This window comes from Podarcis pityusensis (genome assembly GCF_964106645.2).
Source record: "Podarcis pityusensis genome assembly, chromosome: 7".
Classification (NCBI taxonomy): domain Eukaryota; kingdom Metazoa; phylum Chordata; class Lepidosauria; order Squamata; family Lacertidae; genus Podarcis; species Podarcis pityusensis.
This window is the reverse complement of record NC_138031.1, coordinates 59,774,917-59,794,775: the sequence shown is the minus strand read 5'-3', so window position 1 is coordinate 59,794,775 and position 19,859 is coordinate 59,774,917. Positions and strand designations below refer to the sequence as shown.

Here is a 19,859-nt window from a genome sequence, read left to right as displayed (position 1 = left end):
TTTTCCCCATTGGTCTGAGCTGAAGTTTGCTTTTGAAATGTCAATTAGTCCATCTGTTCTGCATAAAGACAGCCTTCATCACCACCTTTCTTTTTTATATGTTTGCAATAAATGCCTTCATTCTCTTCTCCCATCAGCTTCTGTAGCAGGGACTCAAGCTCCCGAGAGACATTCGTGTATCCTGTCATCTTCCAAATCCTTGTATTTCTTTACTTTAATTATGTTTTGTTTTTCTTTAATCCACCTGCTTGCTATATTAAAACTTTACAAAATTATTAGATTTGTGCACTTCTTAAGTAGTGTTAGAAACTGGGATAGAAAGCCATTCGCCACATGAATCCTGGAACCTAGGTTACGGGCGCAAAAACAGAATGACTAGTCGCTATTTCCCCCCAGTTCAGCAGCACTTTCTATTTATTTTTCCGAAATGCATGAACTAATACACAATTCACATCAGTGAAACTTTGTTAATATCACATTTTTAATTGGACACCACAAGCATAAATGGGACTCAGCCCCTGCAATTGTGGCTAAAACCATAGGTCACTTGAATATTTAATATTTATATATATTGGTGTATGTGTGTGAAATAGATATGTAATGTAAAGTATTGTGCTAGATTTGAACTTACCTGTTTGGGGTAGGGAGGGGAGGCAAAGTGGAACATGGAAGGCAGCAATCAGCGAGCTAGCATTTTGGGGAGGTGAAACAAGGCAAAACAGCATGGAAGGCAGCAGCTAACGATCTTACTTTGGAGTTGGGCAGGGAGGCATTTATCCTCCTGCGCCCTTTGTGCCAGCAGCAGCAATTTTAATCTTGAATCTCAGTTGCCATACGTGGCACCAAGACTTCTCAGACAATTCCCAGTCACAAAATGTGCCTGTCTCCTGGCTGATTTCGAGCACTGTTCTTAAGCTGATTCCTGATGGCAACCTACCAAAAAAATTTAAAAAATACAATTTGAAATACATAGATTCAGTCTTACACAATAATATCAACATATCATCCCTTGATATTACAAAACTATGGTAAGAAAAAGCTTCCTGGTACTAAAAACAAAAAATGGCAACCTCAATAAGCCACAATAAAACTATCAGCAGCTTGTTAACATTATATGTGAAATATATATTTTACTTACACGGTTCATGTGCAGACACATGCATGAGTGACTAGTGTTTTTCTTATCCAAGTAGAACTGATATCCAGAGAACTACCATGAGATGTTTCCTCGGCATAATTGTTAATCTACTCTTCATAGTGTTTGCCACCTCTGAACCTGCCATAATGGAGTGCATGCTCTGCATATGGAAAGTTCCAGCTTCAATCTATGGCATCTCCAGCTAGGACTAGAAAAGACAAAAACTTTTTGAAACACTGGTGAGCTGCTTCTAGTCAGCACTGAACTTGATAGGTCCATGATCTGACTATGCATAAGGTAGCCCTTCCCTTTTCTTCTGGGACCCCTCCTCATACTTACTGCCCTTCCTGTCTGAGGCAAAAGATAGCAAAGGCTAGAGATGTAGGAGAATGTGCCATTGAATGCTACAACTTGAAAGATGAGAGCACAAAGCTTGCAATAAACTCTTGCCTTTTTACCCCAGGAAGCAGGCTGAGCTATGGTCTCCTCAGTCTACCAGAGGTTCTTTGCATTAATCATTGTTGGGCTTAGTGAATGCTAAGAAGGAAAATCTTGTAAAGTCCATGAAGAAGACAAGCCTATGGATTGGTATTAGTGTTTAGTTTAGGTAAAGGTAAAGGGACCCCTGACCATTAGGTCCAGTTGTGGCCGACTCTTGGGTTGCGGCGCTCATTTCGCTTTATTGGCCGAGGGAGCTGGCGTACAACTTCCGGGTCATGTGGCTAGCATGACAAAGCCACTTCTGGGGAACCAGAGCAGCACACGGAAACGCCTTTTACCTTCCCGCCAGAGCGGTACCTATTTATCTACTTGCACCTTGACGTGCTTTCGAACTGCTAGGTTGGCAGGAGCAGGGACCGAGCAATGGGAGCTCTCCCCGTCTCAGGGATTCGAAGCACCGACCTTCTGATCGGCAAGTCCTAGGCTCAGTGGTTTAACCCACAGCGCCACCCGTGTCTTAGTTTAGTTAGTGTCTATACATAAATTGAAACAATAAGCCCTGACCTCAGGCTTATGATCTAAAAAATATGAGCCATTATAGAAGGTGAGTGAAGGGAATGGAAATCATCAGTTGGATAATGTCGGAACAAAACGTTAAAAGATACTTGCATCCAGTGGGAGCCAAATGCATCTTCTTTCGCTGGTGTTTCTTGAGCCCCAGTCAGAGCAGAGTTCTTTCCAGCAAAGAGAGATGAACTTGCTCCCTCAAGCTGTTCATTCTCAAGCTGATGACTTTAGCTAAGCTAGACTTCCCCTTGCTGTGACAGTCTACCTAGGAGGGAGAGGGTGCAATCTTCCAGAGACCCTTGATGGATGGCTTTTCTCTTTGAGTCAGCAGTGATGCATTAGTTGCACTGCTATATCAGGAATACAGCATTACTCTGGGGTGCTGTATATCGCATGACTTGTTTAAGCCTGCGGCAGTAAGTGAAGTATTAGGCCCCAGGCCCTGACACAAATTCAGTTGTGTAATTGCATATTACTTCCAGTTGGATTAGAAATGAACCAATTTCTTATCTGTTGCGTACCATTGGTTTCTACAAGCAGAGATGGATAAAGTGGGCATCTAAATGCACTCTGAGGGCTGTAATTGGCTTATAAAATTTGAGCTCTTTGATTACCCTTCTCCAAAAAGCACTTTATCTTTTTTAATGTCTCTATGACTGTCTGTTTTCATTCTCTTCTCCAGATGAGAGCCATACTTTGGGGAAGTCTTTTTCCCTGTTCTGTCATAGTTGTTCTGATTTCCAACTGTGAGGCACATCACTTCAGATTCAGTTCAGTTTAAAAGTTGAAAGGAAAGTGGTGCTAGAAAATACGGTGCTGTGTAATCTTCGCTGTATGGTGAATCAACCATTATTTTACTTTCTGTTGTGGTTTTATGTATCTTTTTGTCTTAATTCATGCAACTTCATAATCTTGTTCACGCCTCGTATTTACCATTTCTAACTCCAGGTACCTTTACCGAATTATCTTTTTAGCAGGTTTACTATCCCTACAAACAGGAATGGACATTATTTTCCCTTCTTGATGTAGGTTTTCTGCTTCGTATAATATTTATGGAAGTTTATGGAACTGGAGTATAAGGAAAGAATTTAAGTGAAAAAACTGCAAGAGAAGTATATCCTTTGCTATTCAGCTGTTGGCCTGAGTTAAAACAAGAAGCTTACCAGCACTGAGCATCTTAACTTTTAATAGCCTTCTATTAACCAGATTAAAATCCATTCACTGGGGTGGGGAAAATGAAATTTTAGAATGGCTTACTGGGAAGATGGGTTCATTTTCAGTACAATGAACAGCAAGATCTGTTGCGAATTATTTTTGAGCTCATCTAGCAGACTTTTCAGCTGTGCATTTTTAAAAGTTGTGGTACCTGCTCACCTAATTTTTCTCCAGATACTTCTTTTAGACTCTCTGTATTTCTTCAAGTACTTCTTTTAGACTTTACCACTGCCAGCAGAAGGCAGTCTGGCAGTGCTGCTGAAGCTTAAACAACTGCATTTAACAATATATTGTGGGGTTAGGGAGAACTGATTTATAAAGTAATGCTTTCTACTTCCTCCCTAGGTGTTTGAATGCATGTACCTACTGCAAAACTAAGCATGCCAGAGGAGATCTCGCAAGTTATCCTATTGAAGAACTGGTAAACAGAGCCAAACAATCCTTTCAAGGTAGGCTGTTTGTTTGTTTGTTTGTTTGTTTGTTTGTTTGTTTGTTTTCTTTTGTTTTCTAAAACTTCAATCTGGTTTGATCTATCAAATTTATATCAGTGTGTATATAGTAGTGTTTGCTACGAAATCCCATCATCCCCAACAGACATGGCCAGTGGTTAGAGATAATGAAACTTGTGATCTAGCAACATCAGGGTTGGGAAGTCTGTGCTAAACATACCAAAATCACACAAAAAAGACAGCCCATAGTACTGCAAGATGATCAGCATTAGGCAAATTTATGGGAATTGCTCCATATAAGCCACAAGTATAACGTGTCTGTAACAAGTGGCTTTTATTGAAGGAATCTGAAACTGTTTAGCCTTTTTTATACCAGTAAAGCATGTTGTCACATTGTTAATTATTATATTGTGAACTAACCTGTGATCCTTGGATGAAGGGCGGTATAGAAATTTAATAAATAAACAATTCAACAGAAGTTGCATAAGGAAGTTAAAATTCAAATCTCGTTATGCTGTTGACTGTAGGCTCTCTTAACACTTTGTTATCTGGTTCTAAGCTGCCTAGTTATTGAGTGGCAACTCTTGTAGTTTTCTAGCTGAAATGAAAACTGGAATGGTAATGTGCATTACTGTATCATTCTACTGTCAATCCTCCCCATGTGTCTGCTAGATAAACATATCCAGAATTTATCTGAATGCATTAGCTGTGGCAGCTGGTGCCCGCTGGACCTGGTAGGACTATTAGGAGGTCTTGGGGGGCATTCTGGTTCTCTCCCCATCCTCTTGCCTTGGAAAAATACTGTGGACACTTAAAAAGTGCAGTCTTACAGATCTGTAGTCATATTTCCTGGTAGTAAGCTGCGTCGAACATAATGGGGCTCCTGAGTCAGCGTGTGTATGATTGTGTTGTAGATTCATTAGTAAAGCAAATGCATCATCAGGTGATGTTCTTAGATACTTGGGTTGTTTAATTTCCAGTAAGGCCGTAGGTAGCTCCATTGGTTAGAGCCTGGTTTTGATAACTTCAAGGTTGCAGGTTTAAGCCCCATAAGGGACAACTTTTCTGCATTTCAGGGGGTTGGACTAGATGATCCTCAGGGTTCCTTCCAGCTCTATGATTCTATGTCTATGTCTGGTTTGTTTTAAGTAGCCAAAGGCCCAGGAGAAAAAGGTTCAATTATTGATCTCAATCACATGCCCTTTTCTGTGTGGGCTTTGCTACTTGCTTCACCAGAAAAGAAAACTACAAAGTTTTGATTTTCATTCCCATAGAGCTTTTCCTACTAAGAACTTCCTGATGACAATGTAAGGTTTGGTATATCTAACCCTTTATCCTCTTGCTTTGAAATACTGCCGTCTTATTCTTTACCATTGTTTAAAGTTTGTTTTGGGTTTCTTTTTTGACATACAGAAACGTTGGGCTCTTTTTGCTTTGACTTTTTTTCCTTTTTCTTAACTGGCGTAGCATTAAACAATTTATATATCATGGCATTGTTTCACTGTCTTTTGTTGAAGTCCCTTAAGGCTTTAAGTGACATGTTGTTCGGCATAATGGAAGGAAGGTCAACAAAGAGGGAGCCTGTTTGTACTTGGCAGTGCAAGTATTTGCTTTTGATTAAATCCAAAATATTTTTTTACTGTAGTGTTTGCTGAAGATCATTTAGTGCCTTATTTAATAAATGGAGTTCTGCTTTCATTATACACTCAAGACCTGAGTGACACACTTGATAGCCACTTGATAATTGGATGACCGCTGCTCTGCCCAGCAAGTAATTTATTTATTAATTGATTCTATTATTGTAATATTCTCTGAAGTTATTTGTGCAGAAGGCTAAAAAATGTACTCACTAAATAACCCTACCTTTTGTGAGGTCTTGGTTTAAGATAACTTGGGTAGCTTATTTTATTCTATTATCTCTTCCAACCCTTTCTCATACTTTTGGCCCCAAAAGTTCTGATATACCAGATTGAACAGGAATGCCTTCTCAAGATGGTTAACTTAAAATTTGCTTTGTTGCTCCCTTTTGTATATTAAAAATGTTCAGGACTTGGCTGCTGGCTCTGCTAATGTAGAAACACTTAATGCCAAGATAAATATTTTGATACCAGTCTGTTGGTTTCTTAAAGCTCCACAGGACAGCATGAAGAATTAGGGTTTGTTCTTTTTCATTATCCCATGTAATGCTTCCTAATGGCTCTTCAGGAAAAACAAATGTATTTGCAGACTTCGGACTATTATTAATTTAGGTAGCCATGAATACTACTGTGCAACACAAAAACAAGCATATTAAGCTATGTTTTTAACAGAGGCTATACTATAAACCAATAAGGCTACCTTAGATTGTGACATTAAATTCCATTAACTATGAGCATAGGCCAGAATATGCTCCTGTGTGATTACTGATGGCCTTTAGAAGATCTCTACAAGACTCAGCAAATGATAACAGCCACAGGCAAGCTTGTTCATAATGGCAGTTTTGTGTGTAGTGCTCTTTAGTGGCTTTGCGGTGTGAAAACACATGAGAAATACTAGCTTTCCTAGGGTTGCTCAAATGCTAGTGTGTTTTAAAACACCAGATGCAAGAGTATGTTGGAAAGGTAGGGTGGAATTCACCTTTTGCCTGCATACTTTCAAATGGTACTTATTTTATAGCTGAAAACCCTCTAAATAAATAATTGAAATATGTTCTGGCAACCTTGGAGTGCTGTCTTAGAGCAAGTGACTGTTCTAAATAATATTTGTTCATAGGAAAATGTGCCTGTTTTGTGATTACAGCAAGGATTATCCCTGGTATTATTCATTTAGAACCCTTCAGACTAAAGTGTTCTATGGGAAATTGAAAGCAGGTACAGGTGCGTTGCATGAAGTGTTTTTATTTAGGAAACTGTGATTTTAATCCCCATCCCACGATTCTTAAGGCGTTTACGTGATTTGCCTTTATTTTTATTTCAACAGTTGGATTATTAATTGGGTTATTAGCACTGCAAGAGCAGTAAGGCCAAAACTGACTCTAACTTGTATTGAACACCCTCCTCTCTGTTGGATGTGGTTTGCAATTGGTTACAGTTATGCCCAGAGACTAGTAAAGCTATGTTAGCTTTACCTTTTAAATGCAGTAGCTCTGCCTCTGAGAAATTTCATCTGTTTGATAGGCTAAATGAGAACCATTGCCTTTCAGAAGTGACCACCATAATCCATCCTGCTGCCAAAGAATAGCTCCGATTCTAAAGCCTCTGCAAAATCTTAATGAAGTTGATGGTACTATTATGATTTAATGATGCTAGTGTGGCATAACTGGTAAAATGTTGCACAAGAACTGTGGAGATTTCTCATTATGTGAACCTTGTGTCATTCACCATTTTCTCAACCTGGGATGAGGATTCGTTTTGTATTGAAAATGTTGCTATTCCATTATTGTATGTGGCCTTTTATTGAGATGGAACAAGGAAATGTGGCAGTTTGAAGGGACAATGAAGGAAAGCTAGGGAGAGGCATGGATAACAAAAAGATAGAGGAGGAAGAGGAAACAAGGGATGAAGAAGATCAAATCTACTCTGGCACTCTTTATAGATTACAGCAGAAGCATGAGAGCTGTTGTTTCATCGGCTGTGACATTTATAGGTTTAACATTCTCTGGGTGGGGCTACAGGTGAGAAGGCCACATTCAGGTGAGGACGACTGATATGAGAGGCCTTGCCCATATGGTGCCACGTCTTTAGATATTACATCAGTACATGTGAAACTGAATTCCCTGCCACAAAAAGCAATCTGTAAAGGCCCATTATACTTAAGGTTCATTTTGGTTGGGCGTTGAGTTCTAAGAAATTGAGCCAAAAATCTTCATGGAAAGTTTGATTTTGATGAGAGATCTGGAGAATATGTGTACGTAAATTATGTAATTAAGGGTAGGGGTTGTTGTTTTCTTGACAATGGCGACAGTGTTTCACCACTTTGTTTATATTAACCTGTGTTTCAAATGGCAAGAACTTTAAGATACATTGCTACATAAGTATGTTTGATGAGTAAAAGGGGGGAAATTACTTGATGCTATGTAACATTGACCACCTTCAAAATCACATTTTTTAAAAAAAGTATTACTCACCAGCTAAACTTTATAAAACCTTCCCAGAAGCACAGCTCAGAGGCTGAACATTGCTTCTGGATTTTGTGTAATATTTCTGTTTGTGTTGTGGTAAATGTCTGTATATAGGATGGTTTCCATGGATTTACAGTATGGTAGACAACAGAGAAATGTTGCGTAAGCGAGTGGCTTGTTTGTTAAATGATATTTCTGCTTGCTTTTCATAGTCTGAAGGCAAGTCTTAGGCACAGGGTTGAGAAGGCACCTTAGTTTGTGGCTGAAACCTTTTTTAGACAGATTAATGTTGGCTTGCTTTCAGTATGCTCCCTTCTCAGCAGGCTTTCTTGTGGAGAGCTGGAAATTCTTCTTTTCCCCTTGAAAAATAACAGCGTGTTTGCATGTGGGTTTGATTTCACCCCATGAATACTTGAGTTTTATCTAAGTTACCAGGCAGCATAGGATGGAAAGGGGAATGGTAATAACCAGCACCATGAATTACACCTATAAATGGACTGGAAGCCAGTGCAGCTCATACAATAATGGAGGCACACGATCCCAACACTTTGGCTCAGTCAGGTTTTTCGCAGCACCAATTGAAGTTTCCAAATGGTTTTCCAGGGCAGTTCCACACAAAGTATGTTACAGTAGTCCAATTGAGCTGCAACTACTGCATATATAGAATCACAGAATTGTAGAGTTGGAAGGGATCCCATGGGCCATCTAGTTCAACCCACTGCAATGCAGGACCCAAGTCCCAAGATGCTGTTTGAGTCAAAGATCACTCCCATTGACTTAAATACAGTTGGCATTCATCATTTGTATCTGGACTCTTATTTATTGAAAGTGTTTATTAGCTGCTTTCCAGCCACGAGTCTCAGACCAATTTACAAAATAAAACAAAAATACAATGTAATCAGGCAGGTTTCCCCCCAAAAAGCAGCAGATGGATTAAAGTCCAGCATTAAAAATCACAGTCATTAAAAGGCCCGAGCAAATAAATAAGTCTTCCCCTGGCATACACTTGGGAAACCCAGCCAGATGGACGGGGTAGAAATAAATTATTATTATTATTATTATTATTATTAAGATGATGCCAGGCAAGTAAGGTGGTTTCTCAAGTCAGTATGGAGAGAAAAAACAAAGCTCTTTTCAGGGGTGGGAGACTTCAGGCCTAATGGCCAAATGTGGCCATCCGTACTTCGCTATTTGGCCCTTGTGATTGTCCATAGGCTGCACCTTCTCCCCAGCCGCAGTCCCTGCAGGCCTTTCTTCACTTCTTTCCTCAGTGTGTTTGCCTAGCTGACCTGGATAGAGGACAGAGAAGTGGATACGAGTCAGAACACCAATTTTTTCTGTCATCCCTGAAGGTTGCCCACAGCCGAAAAAGGTCCCCCACCTCTGTATTAATGTTGGGAGAAGGCGGTCCTGCAGGTTTTGGGGGGATTTAAAAAACCCCACTTTGAATTGTGCTCAGAAATTGACCAGCTGCCACTCAGCTGTCCCAAGACCAGCATAATATGTTCCATACAACCAGTCATAGTTAATATTCTTGCTGCTGCGTTTTGCATTATCTGCAGTTTCTAAACAGACTGTTCCATGCACAGCATGTATGGTATAAACACAATGTTAGCTGTGCATGGATAACAGTGGGGACAGCATGGCATTCAAAAATGTAAGCTGTGGCTCAAAGCACTGTAGCTTCTGTAGTCTCTGATTAGCTATGATTTCAGCTGGCTCAATGGAACCTTGGATTCTAGACCAATTTGTAACATGTAATTTGTTGTTTTTTTTTATAAATATTTATTGGGTTTTACAATAGAAATAAACATAATAAACAGTGTAACATATATCTTAACATAATTTCACATTTTCTTTGGACTTCCTCACATCTCCCGCTCCCACTTTCATCGTTGTAACATTTTATCAGCAATTTATTATCTTATTTGCATTCTTATATCCCATCTGTATATTTATAATCTTATAATTCTCAAAAAAATTCATATTTTCTCAATTTCACTTATTATCTTAAATCATCTAGTTTAGTGGTGCTCAATTATTTGTGATCTAGCATCCTGCTTAGCATTCACTCAAATTACAATGTTTTTGTAAATAATTCTTAAATTTCTTCCAATCCTCCTCTATCTTCTCTTCTCCCAGGTCGCGAATTCTGCCGGTCATCTCGGCCAGTTCCATATAGTCTATCAGTTGCATCTGCCATTCTTCCAGTGTGGGTAGATCTTGAGTTTTCCAGTGCTTTGCGAGAAGTATCCTTGCTGCTGTTATTGCATACATAAAAAATGTCTGGTCCTTCTTTACCACCCCTTGGCCGACAATGCCCAAAAGAAAGGCCTCTGGTTTCTTAGTGAAGGTATACTTAAATACCTTTTTCAGTTCATTATAAATCATTTCCCAGAACGCCTTCACTTTAGGACAAGTCCACCAGAGGTGAAAGAATGTTCCTTCACTCACTTTACATTTCCAACACTTATTATCAGACAGGTGGTATATTTTTGCAAGTTTGACTGGGGTCATATACCATCTATATATCATTTTCATTACATTTTCTTTCAAAGCATTGCATGCAGTAAAGTTTAACCCAGTACTCCACAACCTTTCCCAGTCCTCAAACATGATATTGTACCCAATGTCCTGCGCCCACCTTATCATAGCCGATTTAACCATTTCATCTTGTGTATTCCATTTTAACAGCAAGTTATACATCCTTGAAAGTACCTTAGACTTTGGTTCTAACAGTTCTGTTTCTAGTTTCGATTTCTCCACCTGGAACCCTAGTTTCTTGTCATTTTTAAAGACTTCTTTAATCTGAGCGTAATGTAACCAGTCTCGCACTTTATCCTTCATTTTCTCCAAACTCTGCAATTTCCAGTTGTCTCCATCTTTTTCTAGTATTTCCCAATATTTTGGCCATTTAGCCTCCATATTGGGTCTTTTTCGGGCCTTAGCTTCCAAAGGTGAAAGCCACCTTGGAGTTTTATTTTCCAACAAGTCTTTATATTTTGTCCAGACATTAAACAGTGATTTTCTGACAATATGGTTCTTAAAGGCCTTATTGGCTTTAACCTTGTCATACCATAAATATGCATGCCATCCAAAAGCATTGTTAAACCCTTCCAAATCCAACAGGTCAGTGTCTTCAAGAAGTAGCCAGTCTTTTAGCCAGCAGAACGCTGCGGCATCATAATACAACTTTAAATCTGGCAGGGCAAAGCCCCCTCTTTCTTTCGCATCGGTTAATATCTTAAACTTGATTCTGGGCTTTTTGCCCTGCCAGACAAACTTAGAAATATCTCTTTGCCACTTCTGAAAGCACTCCGTCTTGTCCAAAACCTGAAGTGTTTGAAACAAAAACAACATTTTTGGCAATACATTCATCTTAATAGCAGCAATTTGGCCTAACAAAGAAAGTTTCAATTTTGACCAACTATCTAAGTCTCTCTTAATTTCTGCCCAGCATTTTTCATAGTTATCCTTAAATAGACTTAGGTTTTTTGATGTTATGTTTACCCCTAGGTATTTGTAACATGTAATTTGAATGAGAAAGAATAATTGCATATTTTTAGGTGACAGATATGATTGCAAGTACAGAAATGTTTTTATGAGGATACTATACAGGCATCCTCCAATCCCTTACTATCTAGCCTTTGCTTAACTGGACAAGCTACTTTTATGTTTAATTCTTATGTATCTAGTCATAGAAGAGTTCAGGACTGATAAGAAAATGAACTTTGTAGCCACACACACATACAAGCACACATCCTGTGCTGTTAAGAGTAGCTTGGAGAAGCAGGGACACTAAGACACAGCTCTGGTATGTGTTGTTTCTTTGAAGAAAACCCATGGCAGGAGGAGATGATCAGCTCTTCTCTCCTGTGATGGAAAGCAATTGCCCTGTCTCTCACTGCCTCTGGTGTTCTGGTGGAGCAGAGACAAAGCACCTGTACACACTGGGTATGCTAATTTGGCACAGCTGATTTGCATAATTGGTACAACTGATCTTTTGTAGTCATTGCCAGTATTTGAGGACCTGGAACTTGTCAACCCTAGAGGCAGTAATAATGTATGGCTTAACTTCCACATAATATTGGGCATTTCTACTTTTTTGCACCAAGTCTAAAGCTATTTCATATTCAAAAAGTGTAAAAATGGATAGTGATGGATGTTGCAGGATAATCAGGATTTAAATCCAGCCAGATGAACGAGGTATAAGTAAATAGTAATAGTAGTAGTAGTAATAATAATAATAATAATAATAATAATAATATGTGTCAGTAGTACTGTTGTTAAGGGACTACCTACCTGTAACTGTTTTAAGGGGGGAGTTAAATTTGCAAAATTGATTAGATATAAAATCCTCATGAAAGATAAATTTCACAATCAGATTATAAAAATAAAAATGTAAAGTGATGTGTGATGAATGTGGCATAAACATAATATCTGTTTCACGTGCCGTTTAGAGAGTTTTTACATTTATGCATTTATTTGGCAAACACTGATATACGTATCAATGAAGCTTGATTGCTGAACGTTTATGCTTCTTTTTATGGCATACTCTTGTGTTAAAGTAAGTGTAGATATTTATTTTCAATATGTCTTGTATAAACCAGATCTTTACAAGATTATGATCCATATCACATTCGTGGGGTGCTCCAGCATTGCCAAAAGAGGGATTTAGTTCGTATAAAAGTACGAGTTGTGCTGCTTTTAATTTAAGTTGTATTTGTAATCTGTTTTTGCTTTGCTTTCATTTGCAGACCAAGTGCCCCAAAGGAGAAAAAAATAAATAAACCCACTCTTGTTTCTGGTTTATTTGCAAACCGGGTCAGACGCCTTTGATTAGGTCTCAGCTGGAGCATAATTTGAATCTTGACAGATTGAACCTAAGCAGCAGGCTTTCTCCAGCTCAGCCAAGGCTGGGAGGGGGGAGGGGGGCAGAATAAAAGCTAATTCCAGTTCACAAGCAGAACAACAGTGCTGAATAAATGTGCAACTGTTAATGAATAGCTATTTCAAATATTTACAAAAGACTGAGGAAAAAGAGATTGGCATCCCAGGCAGCTGTTCTAGGAAGGAACTATTAAAAATAAAGATCAAAAATAATGCTCAGATGCTAATATATCCATCAAATATCACATGAACTGGGGTGAGGGTGGGAAGATAGCTTCAGAGACTGTAGACTGGATTTCATGTAGCCATTTTACACCATTCTATAGATAGCTGTATTTAGCTTCTCTTCCCCAATGTTAAGGTTTAGCAGATCACCAGGGCCAATAGGAATAGGAACAGACACCTCAAACATGTGTGCGTAGGATCTTGAACTTTTTGACATTGACCTACCCTTATTCTAATTCAAGCCACAAATCTGTTTTCACTGGATTAACTAATGGAGGGAGGTGGAAATGCATACTTTCTAAAATATTTGGGTTGCATCCAGTGGTATCGCACAGCTGACTGTAAGGTGTTGCTCAACATAATGGGGAGAGAAGCAATTTCGGGGAGAGAAGCAATACTAATGGGGAGAGAAGCAATACTACTACTAAACTGGTGGGTATTTTCCTGAACCAAAATCTAGCAGTATGAATCTGTGAGACAAGTCTGCAAGTGCACCCATAGTTTTATTGTTTTGCTTGCATCATGGCAGTCCCTGTGGCTTTTAGCACTAAACCACAGCTTGCTGAGGCCTGTAAGGGAGTTGCATCCTTAAAAGTGGATGTGGCAGAGATTCCTCAGTTAACTGGCTCCTATATTGCACTTTTTTGGTGTTTTGGTCAATGTGAATGTGAATGTGAAGATGATTCTGGCAGCAATAAAACATGGCAGTGCGAAAAGTCACTTAGCCTGCTTCCAGATAAGAGATGCAAAACAGATCAGGCAGACTTACACTATTTTTAAATTGGAATTTCAGATTGGCCTTCATTCCACAGAACCTAAAGGTTCTCAAGGTACAGTAAGTGCAACATAGAGGAAACAAAATCTTAACCTGCTACATACACATTCAGATACTCGAAATAACTAAAGACCAACAAGAAAATCCATCTATGTTGAAGTTGACTTCCAAGTTAGCATGGTAGTGTTTTCTATTAAGCTAATACATCTATCTTAGTGGTAGTGCTGAAGCTATGTAGCTTTTTGGGATTATAATTTGGGCCCTTAGATTTTTCAAAACAGAGGGAGTAATAGAGAATGAAATCTGGAAATCTGTTTTCATATTTTATATGGAACACGTAGTAAGGATAAGGTAAAATTATGTTAGGACTTTAATGACTAAGGGCAGTATGCAACTACCTTTGTTCCATCACAGCAAGGATTGTACTTAAGCAATGTAATTTCCCTGCTTCTCCTTGTGTGCCCCCTAAATCTGTTCTCTGGGTTTCTGGATGGAGAGAAAGTTCTAATTTACAAATGGAAATCCTTGCACTCACGGGCTGTTAGTTGTACCCCACAAGAGTACAAATCCTAACACACACACACACACACACACACACACACACACAATGTTGATTGCTTGAGGAAGTTAGGATGTTGTGTCTGTGTGTTCTCTGCAGGCAGAGGGGAGCATTGCTTGGGTTTTCCTGCCATGGTGGCAGCTCCAGCTCCACCCAGGTACGTAGAAGGTTCTTGTACCTGAAGGTTCTTGTAGTAGCAGCAGAAGAAAAGCCTCCAAACAGGGAAATGTAAGAGGCAAGACCGAATCCCCAACCCCCTTGAATTTCCTATGATATTTAGTCATGTGGAATTCTCTAGTATTATTGGGGAGTGAAAAATTCAGACCCGGTGTTGAGCAATGTTGTATTAGTATTAGAGGGTTCTTATTTGGGGGAGTTGAATAAGGATGAATAAAATGTGTGTGTTCTACAAACAGTAGAGTTTGCCCTGCAAAATACTCTGTGGAAGTGATACAGTTGGAGAAAATGTTCAAAATTTTGCAACATGTCGAAAAACAAAAACAAAAGTGTGGCAATAATTGGACAGGGGAGGCAACAAATGTTTTAAGAGGAGGCTCTGTATCTCAGCTGATGATTGCACATTTATAACTATTGGGACCCTATTGTCTGAGAACAATCTCAATGCATGCGGAACTTAATGACTGTATTCTTTTGCATGATAATGAACTAGGTTTAGGTTTAGCAAGAAAAAGAGGGAAGCCCACTCCCACCCCTGAGCACTCTTCTGGCAGAAAACATTTTTGCTGTAACCTTGAGTTTTCTTGCTTTTCTTGGATTTGGGTTACATCCTTAAATACATTTCAATTTTTACCCTTTAATTTCTTTTAATCTACATGTTGGGTTTAGTTGTAGCTCCTTCCAAATAGTTTGTTTCATGCCTCCAGCTGCTTCCAAGCAGCCATTGTGCTGAATAAGCACTTATTTCAGTATGTCCTTGATAAAATTAATGAAAGCATCTGCAGAAGTGGCAGCAGCAGCTGCAGTGCCTTCTGGAAGCCAACTTCTGCTTAACATTGTAATAAAAGGAATAGTTTTGTGCTGGAAGCGAATGTTGACTTACTTCTAGAAAAAAGGGGGATTGCACCTGCCACTGCTAGTCTGGCTATGTGGTTTGTTGATTATATACTCTTGTTAGGCCCATTGTCATTGGCAAAAAGAGGATGATGTCACCTTTATTAAGCTCACTTGGCACCTTTTCGAGTGACAAATAATTTGCCTGCTGTTGTCTTTTTTCTTCTTCTCTAGCATGTGCCTTGTTTTAGAAGCAGAGAGAGTGTCATGTTGTCACAGTTAAATGCTGGAGAAATGTAGAGGTGCATGGAAATAAAAAGGATTGATGCTTCTAATCACTGTGCATAGTAATGGAGTATAAGTGGACATTTAGGATCATTATCCTGTTACCAGGTGGGGCCCTTGAGCTTTCACGTGTATAGAAACTGCTCAAGGTTGCATAGATGAAGTAAGAGGTACTGCAATACCATCTGCTATTTTCTCCTTAATTCCTGTTTCCTAGGCCTAATCCAAATTGTCTTTGAATAGCACTTCAGTGCTTAAGCGAGGCTGTGAGAACAGCTAGGGCTGCCAGATCTAGATCCAGAGGGGTTTTCCTGTACCTTTAAGAGTTGCATAAAAATGAGAATTTCACTATGTATGTTATTCCCCAGCATTGTCGAAAAACTGCAGCTGGTAGAAATTTCCTTTCTGTTTAACTTTTAAAGGCACAACCCTGAAACACTGGATCAAGCAACTCTTGTAAATGCTTTGTTCAAGATAATGTGCTGCACATTTGCCTTTGTAGAGACACTTCCTGCCAAAAATGTTGTTTTTTTTGACAGCTGCACTCTTAAGCACCTAGAATTTTAACACTTCTAAAAGTCTCAGGTTTATGTCTGGGTCAACTACAACATTTTCAACAGATTTTTTAAAGCATATTGTTGTAACCATAGCACGGGATGCAAATGGTTTTAAAAATAATTTACTGGTAAGCATTGCTTACCAGGAAGGAAAGGCAGCAGGGAAGTTGTTGTGGAGCAAACATACTGTCAGGAGCACTGGACTGACCTCTGCACCACCTGTTACCTTCTCTTCCTGGTACGGAAGTCACCTGCCAGGAAGCAGCTATGTCCCAACCAGCAAGCCACTTCTGGTTTGAATCTAGAGGTAAAATGTGAAGTGATAGAAATACCAAAGAAGACTGAAAAATGGCTTGTAACGGAAATCAGGACGTACAAGGCCATTTTGAAGCCGTTTTGGGATCTCCCCTTGGGCTTGTATAAATTTAACATTATCTCTAGTACAGTGGTACCTCGGGTTACAGATGCTTCAGGTTACAGACGCTTCAGGTTACAGACTCCGCTAACCCAGAAATAGTACCCCAGGTTAAGAACTTTGTTTCAGGATGAGAACAGAAATCGTGCTCCGGTGGCAGCTGGAGGCCACTTTAGCTAAATTGGTGCTTCAGGTTAAGAACAATTTCAGGTTAAGAACGGACCTCGGGAACGAATTAAGTTATTAACCTGAGGTACCACTGTACATATCAGTCAGCTCCAACATCACTCATCAGGCAAAAACAGGTGAAAGATTAGAAACAAGCTCGCATCTCAGAAAGAAACAGCTTTCAATGGTGCTTTTACATATTGCTTGATAACTTTCTTTCTAAAGAGGCCATAAGCTGCCTTCTTTAAAAATGCTCAAGGGTCTGGCTCTGAGCCCACGATGGCAATATGCTTGATCCCACCACTACCTGTCAGTGGCCCTAGTTTTAAGTCAGCTGCTTCCACAGTGAGACAGTTTTATTAGGTTTATATTGTCCTTTTAAGACTGTGCTGGGCAGACTGTTGTTTTTGTGTGCTGGCAAATTTTAAAGTTTGGGTTTTTGGGGGGGGGGAGGAATTCTAAACTGGGTTTTGTATTGTTACAATATCCTGTGTTTGCTGCTTTGTGGAGAGATTCTCTTAGAAAGTGGAATAAAAATCTATTAAATAAATAACCTTAAACTGCTTTCTTTTCACTTCTACTCATCTCCCATTTTCCTTCACAACATAACTTAGCATGACTCACCTGTGTATGTAATGAATCTGAAGATAAATGGTCTTTTTTTAAAGGACTTTTCGCAGAAATAGGCAGAATCTATAGAATGAATCTGGCTCCTATACTGTAAATTAGATAGCAATATTTAACATCTTTTGTCTAATTTCGTTTATTTACCTACTCACTTTGAATTATTCACTTCTTTTACATACCTAATTTTAAGAGATTTTCCAGACACAAAATCGTAAACGCAAGAAAATCATGCAATATAGAAGAAAGCAACGCATGAGAGAGAGACAGAGAGAGAGAGAGAGATGTAGAAACACATCTATAAGGCTGTTGTTGCATCCCCAAGTATCTTGCCACATGTGTAGCTCCTAAAACAAGCATGAGTATCCTGGTGCCCTCCAGATGTTGCTGGACTACTCCCCATTATTCCCGACAACTGGCCATTCTAACAGGACTTACAGGAATTGTACTCTAGCAGTACCTGGAGGGCTGCAGATTCCCCGTCACTGCACTAAAATTTCAATCCTTGAGGCAAGTTATGCTATTCCTCCTTTAGTCATCCCACTTCAGCAAATGATGGTTCATTGAAAATACTTGCATAATTCAAGTGTATTTATCTAATCAGAATCAATGTATAAGGATCCTTAGCTGTTGATTCTGATGAATTCAGCATAGCACTAAGCAGATCGCTCTGTCAGTGCAAGCATTTCTGCATGCCTGATGGAATTATCTGCCCTCTCCTTCCCTTGCATGCTGCTCCGGGGTTTCTCCTGACCACCCTCTCCTGAACCAGTTGTGGGGCACCCTGAATTTTTACTTTGAGCTTCATAGATTTCAAAACAATGAAATATTTGCATGCATTTCAAAATATTCCTCAGTGCTTTCGTTTGTTAAAATTCTTTCTTGATTGAGTGCATGTATTCTCAAACATCAGTTTATTTCACCTGATCCATGGATGGGGATCATGTGCTTGCCCCAGATGTTATTGGACTCCAATTCCCATCAGTCTCAGCCAGCATGGCCAGTGGTCAAGGATGTTGGGAAGTGTAGTCCAAGAGTATCTGGTGGTTCACGGGTTTCCCATCCCTAATGTAGAAGATGGAGGCTAATAGGCAAGACAGAGGAGTCAAATATTGCAAGAGCAACAAACTTGGCTCTTAAATTACACTCCTTGCCACCAAACTCTGCCAATTTGTCCTTACCCACAACAACTTCAAATTCGGTGATGACCTGTTCCTTCAGATCAGCGGCACAGCAATGGGCACCCGCATGGCCCCACAGTATGCCAACATCTTCATGGCAGATTTAGAACAACGTTTCCTAAACTCCTACCCACTCAAACCTCTCTTGTACCTGCGATACATTGACGATATTTTTATCATCTGGACACATGGTCAACAGACCCTGGACACCTTTCACCAGAAATTTAATGATTTTCACCCCACAATCAACCTTACAATGAATCAATCTATGCAAGAAATACATTTTTTGGACACTACTATAAAAATACAGGATGGGCGCATAGACACCACCTTATACCGTAAACCAACTGACCGACAAACATATCTACATGCCTCTAGCTACCATCCCAAACATACCAAACAGTCCATTGTATATAGCCAGGCACTACGTTACAGCCGCATCTGTTCCAATTCTACAGACAGAGACTCTCACCTAAGAGATCTACAGCAAACCTTTTCAGAACTAAAATACCCAGCAGATGAAGTTAGACAACAGATCAACAGAGCCAGACTTATACCCAGAGAGAACTTGCTGCAAGACAGACCCAAAAAAAGAAAATAACAGAACACCTCTAGTCATCACATACAGCTCCCAAGTTAAAACAGTACAACGCATCATCAGAGATCTACAACCTCTCCTGGACAATGACAGTTCTCTTTCTCAAGCTCTGGGAGGAAGACCTTTCATTGCCTACAGACAGCCACCCAATCTTAAACAACTCCTAACCCACAATAATACTACAACCAGACTTAACACGGACACTGGCACCAGAGCCTGCAATAAACCCAGATGCCAACTTTGCTGCCACATACACCCGGACAACACCATTACTGGCCCCAACAACATCACACATACCATCTCGGGACTATTCAATTGCTCATCATCTAACATTGTGTATGGCATCAAATGCCAACAGTGTCCTTCAGCTCTCTATATTGGACAAACAGGCCAAACCTTACGCCAAAGAATAAATGGACATAAATCTGACATCAAGAATCACAAAACAGAGAAACCAGTAGGAGAACACTTCAATCTCCCAGGACATTCTATACAAGATCTCAAAGTAGCTGTTTTACTACAAAGGAATTTCAGAAATAGACTGGAAAGAGAAGCTGCTGAATTGCAACTCATTACCAAACTTAAAACCATGGAGAGACCTGGTTTGAACAAAGACATTGGATTCTTATCCCATTATACATGACTAAGCCATTTCTCACCTT

At 39.6% G+C, this 19,859-nt stretch overlaps 1 protein-coding gene across 4 annotated transcripts in view; it reads left to right on the top strand.

The window, feature by feature from the left end:
• Positions 1 to 19,859, top strand: part of CDKAL1 (CDKAL1 threonylcarbamoyladenosine tRNA methylthiotransferase) — a 227,640-nt gene that overhangs the window by 101,305 nt on the left and 106,476 nt on the right. For all 4 annotated transcript variants that reach the window (XM_081014204.1, XM_081014203.1, XM_081014205.1 and 1 more), the window contains one exon: positions 3,707 to 3,810. In XM_081014204.1, coding sequence (XP_080870330.1) covers positions 3,707 to 3,810 — 104 coding nt within the window. The remainder of the gene's footprint in view (positions 1 to 3,706; positions 3,811 to 19,859) is intronic.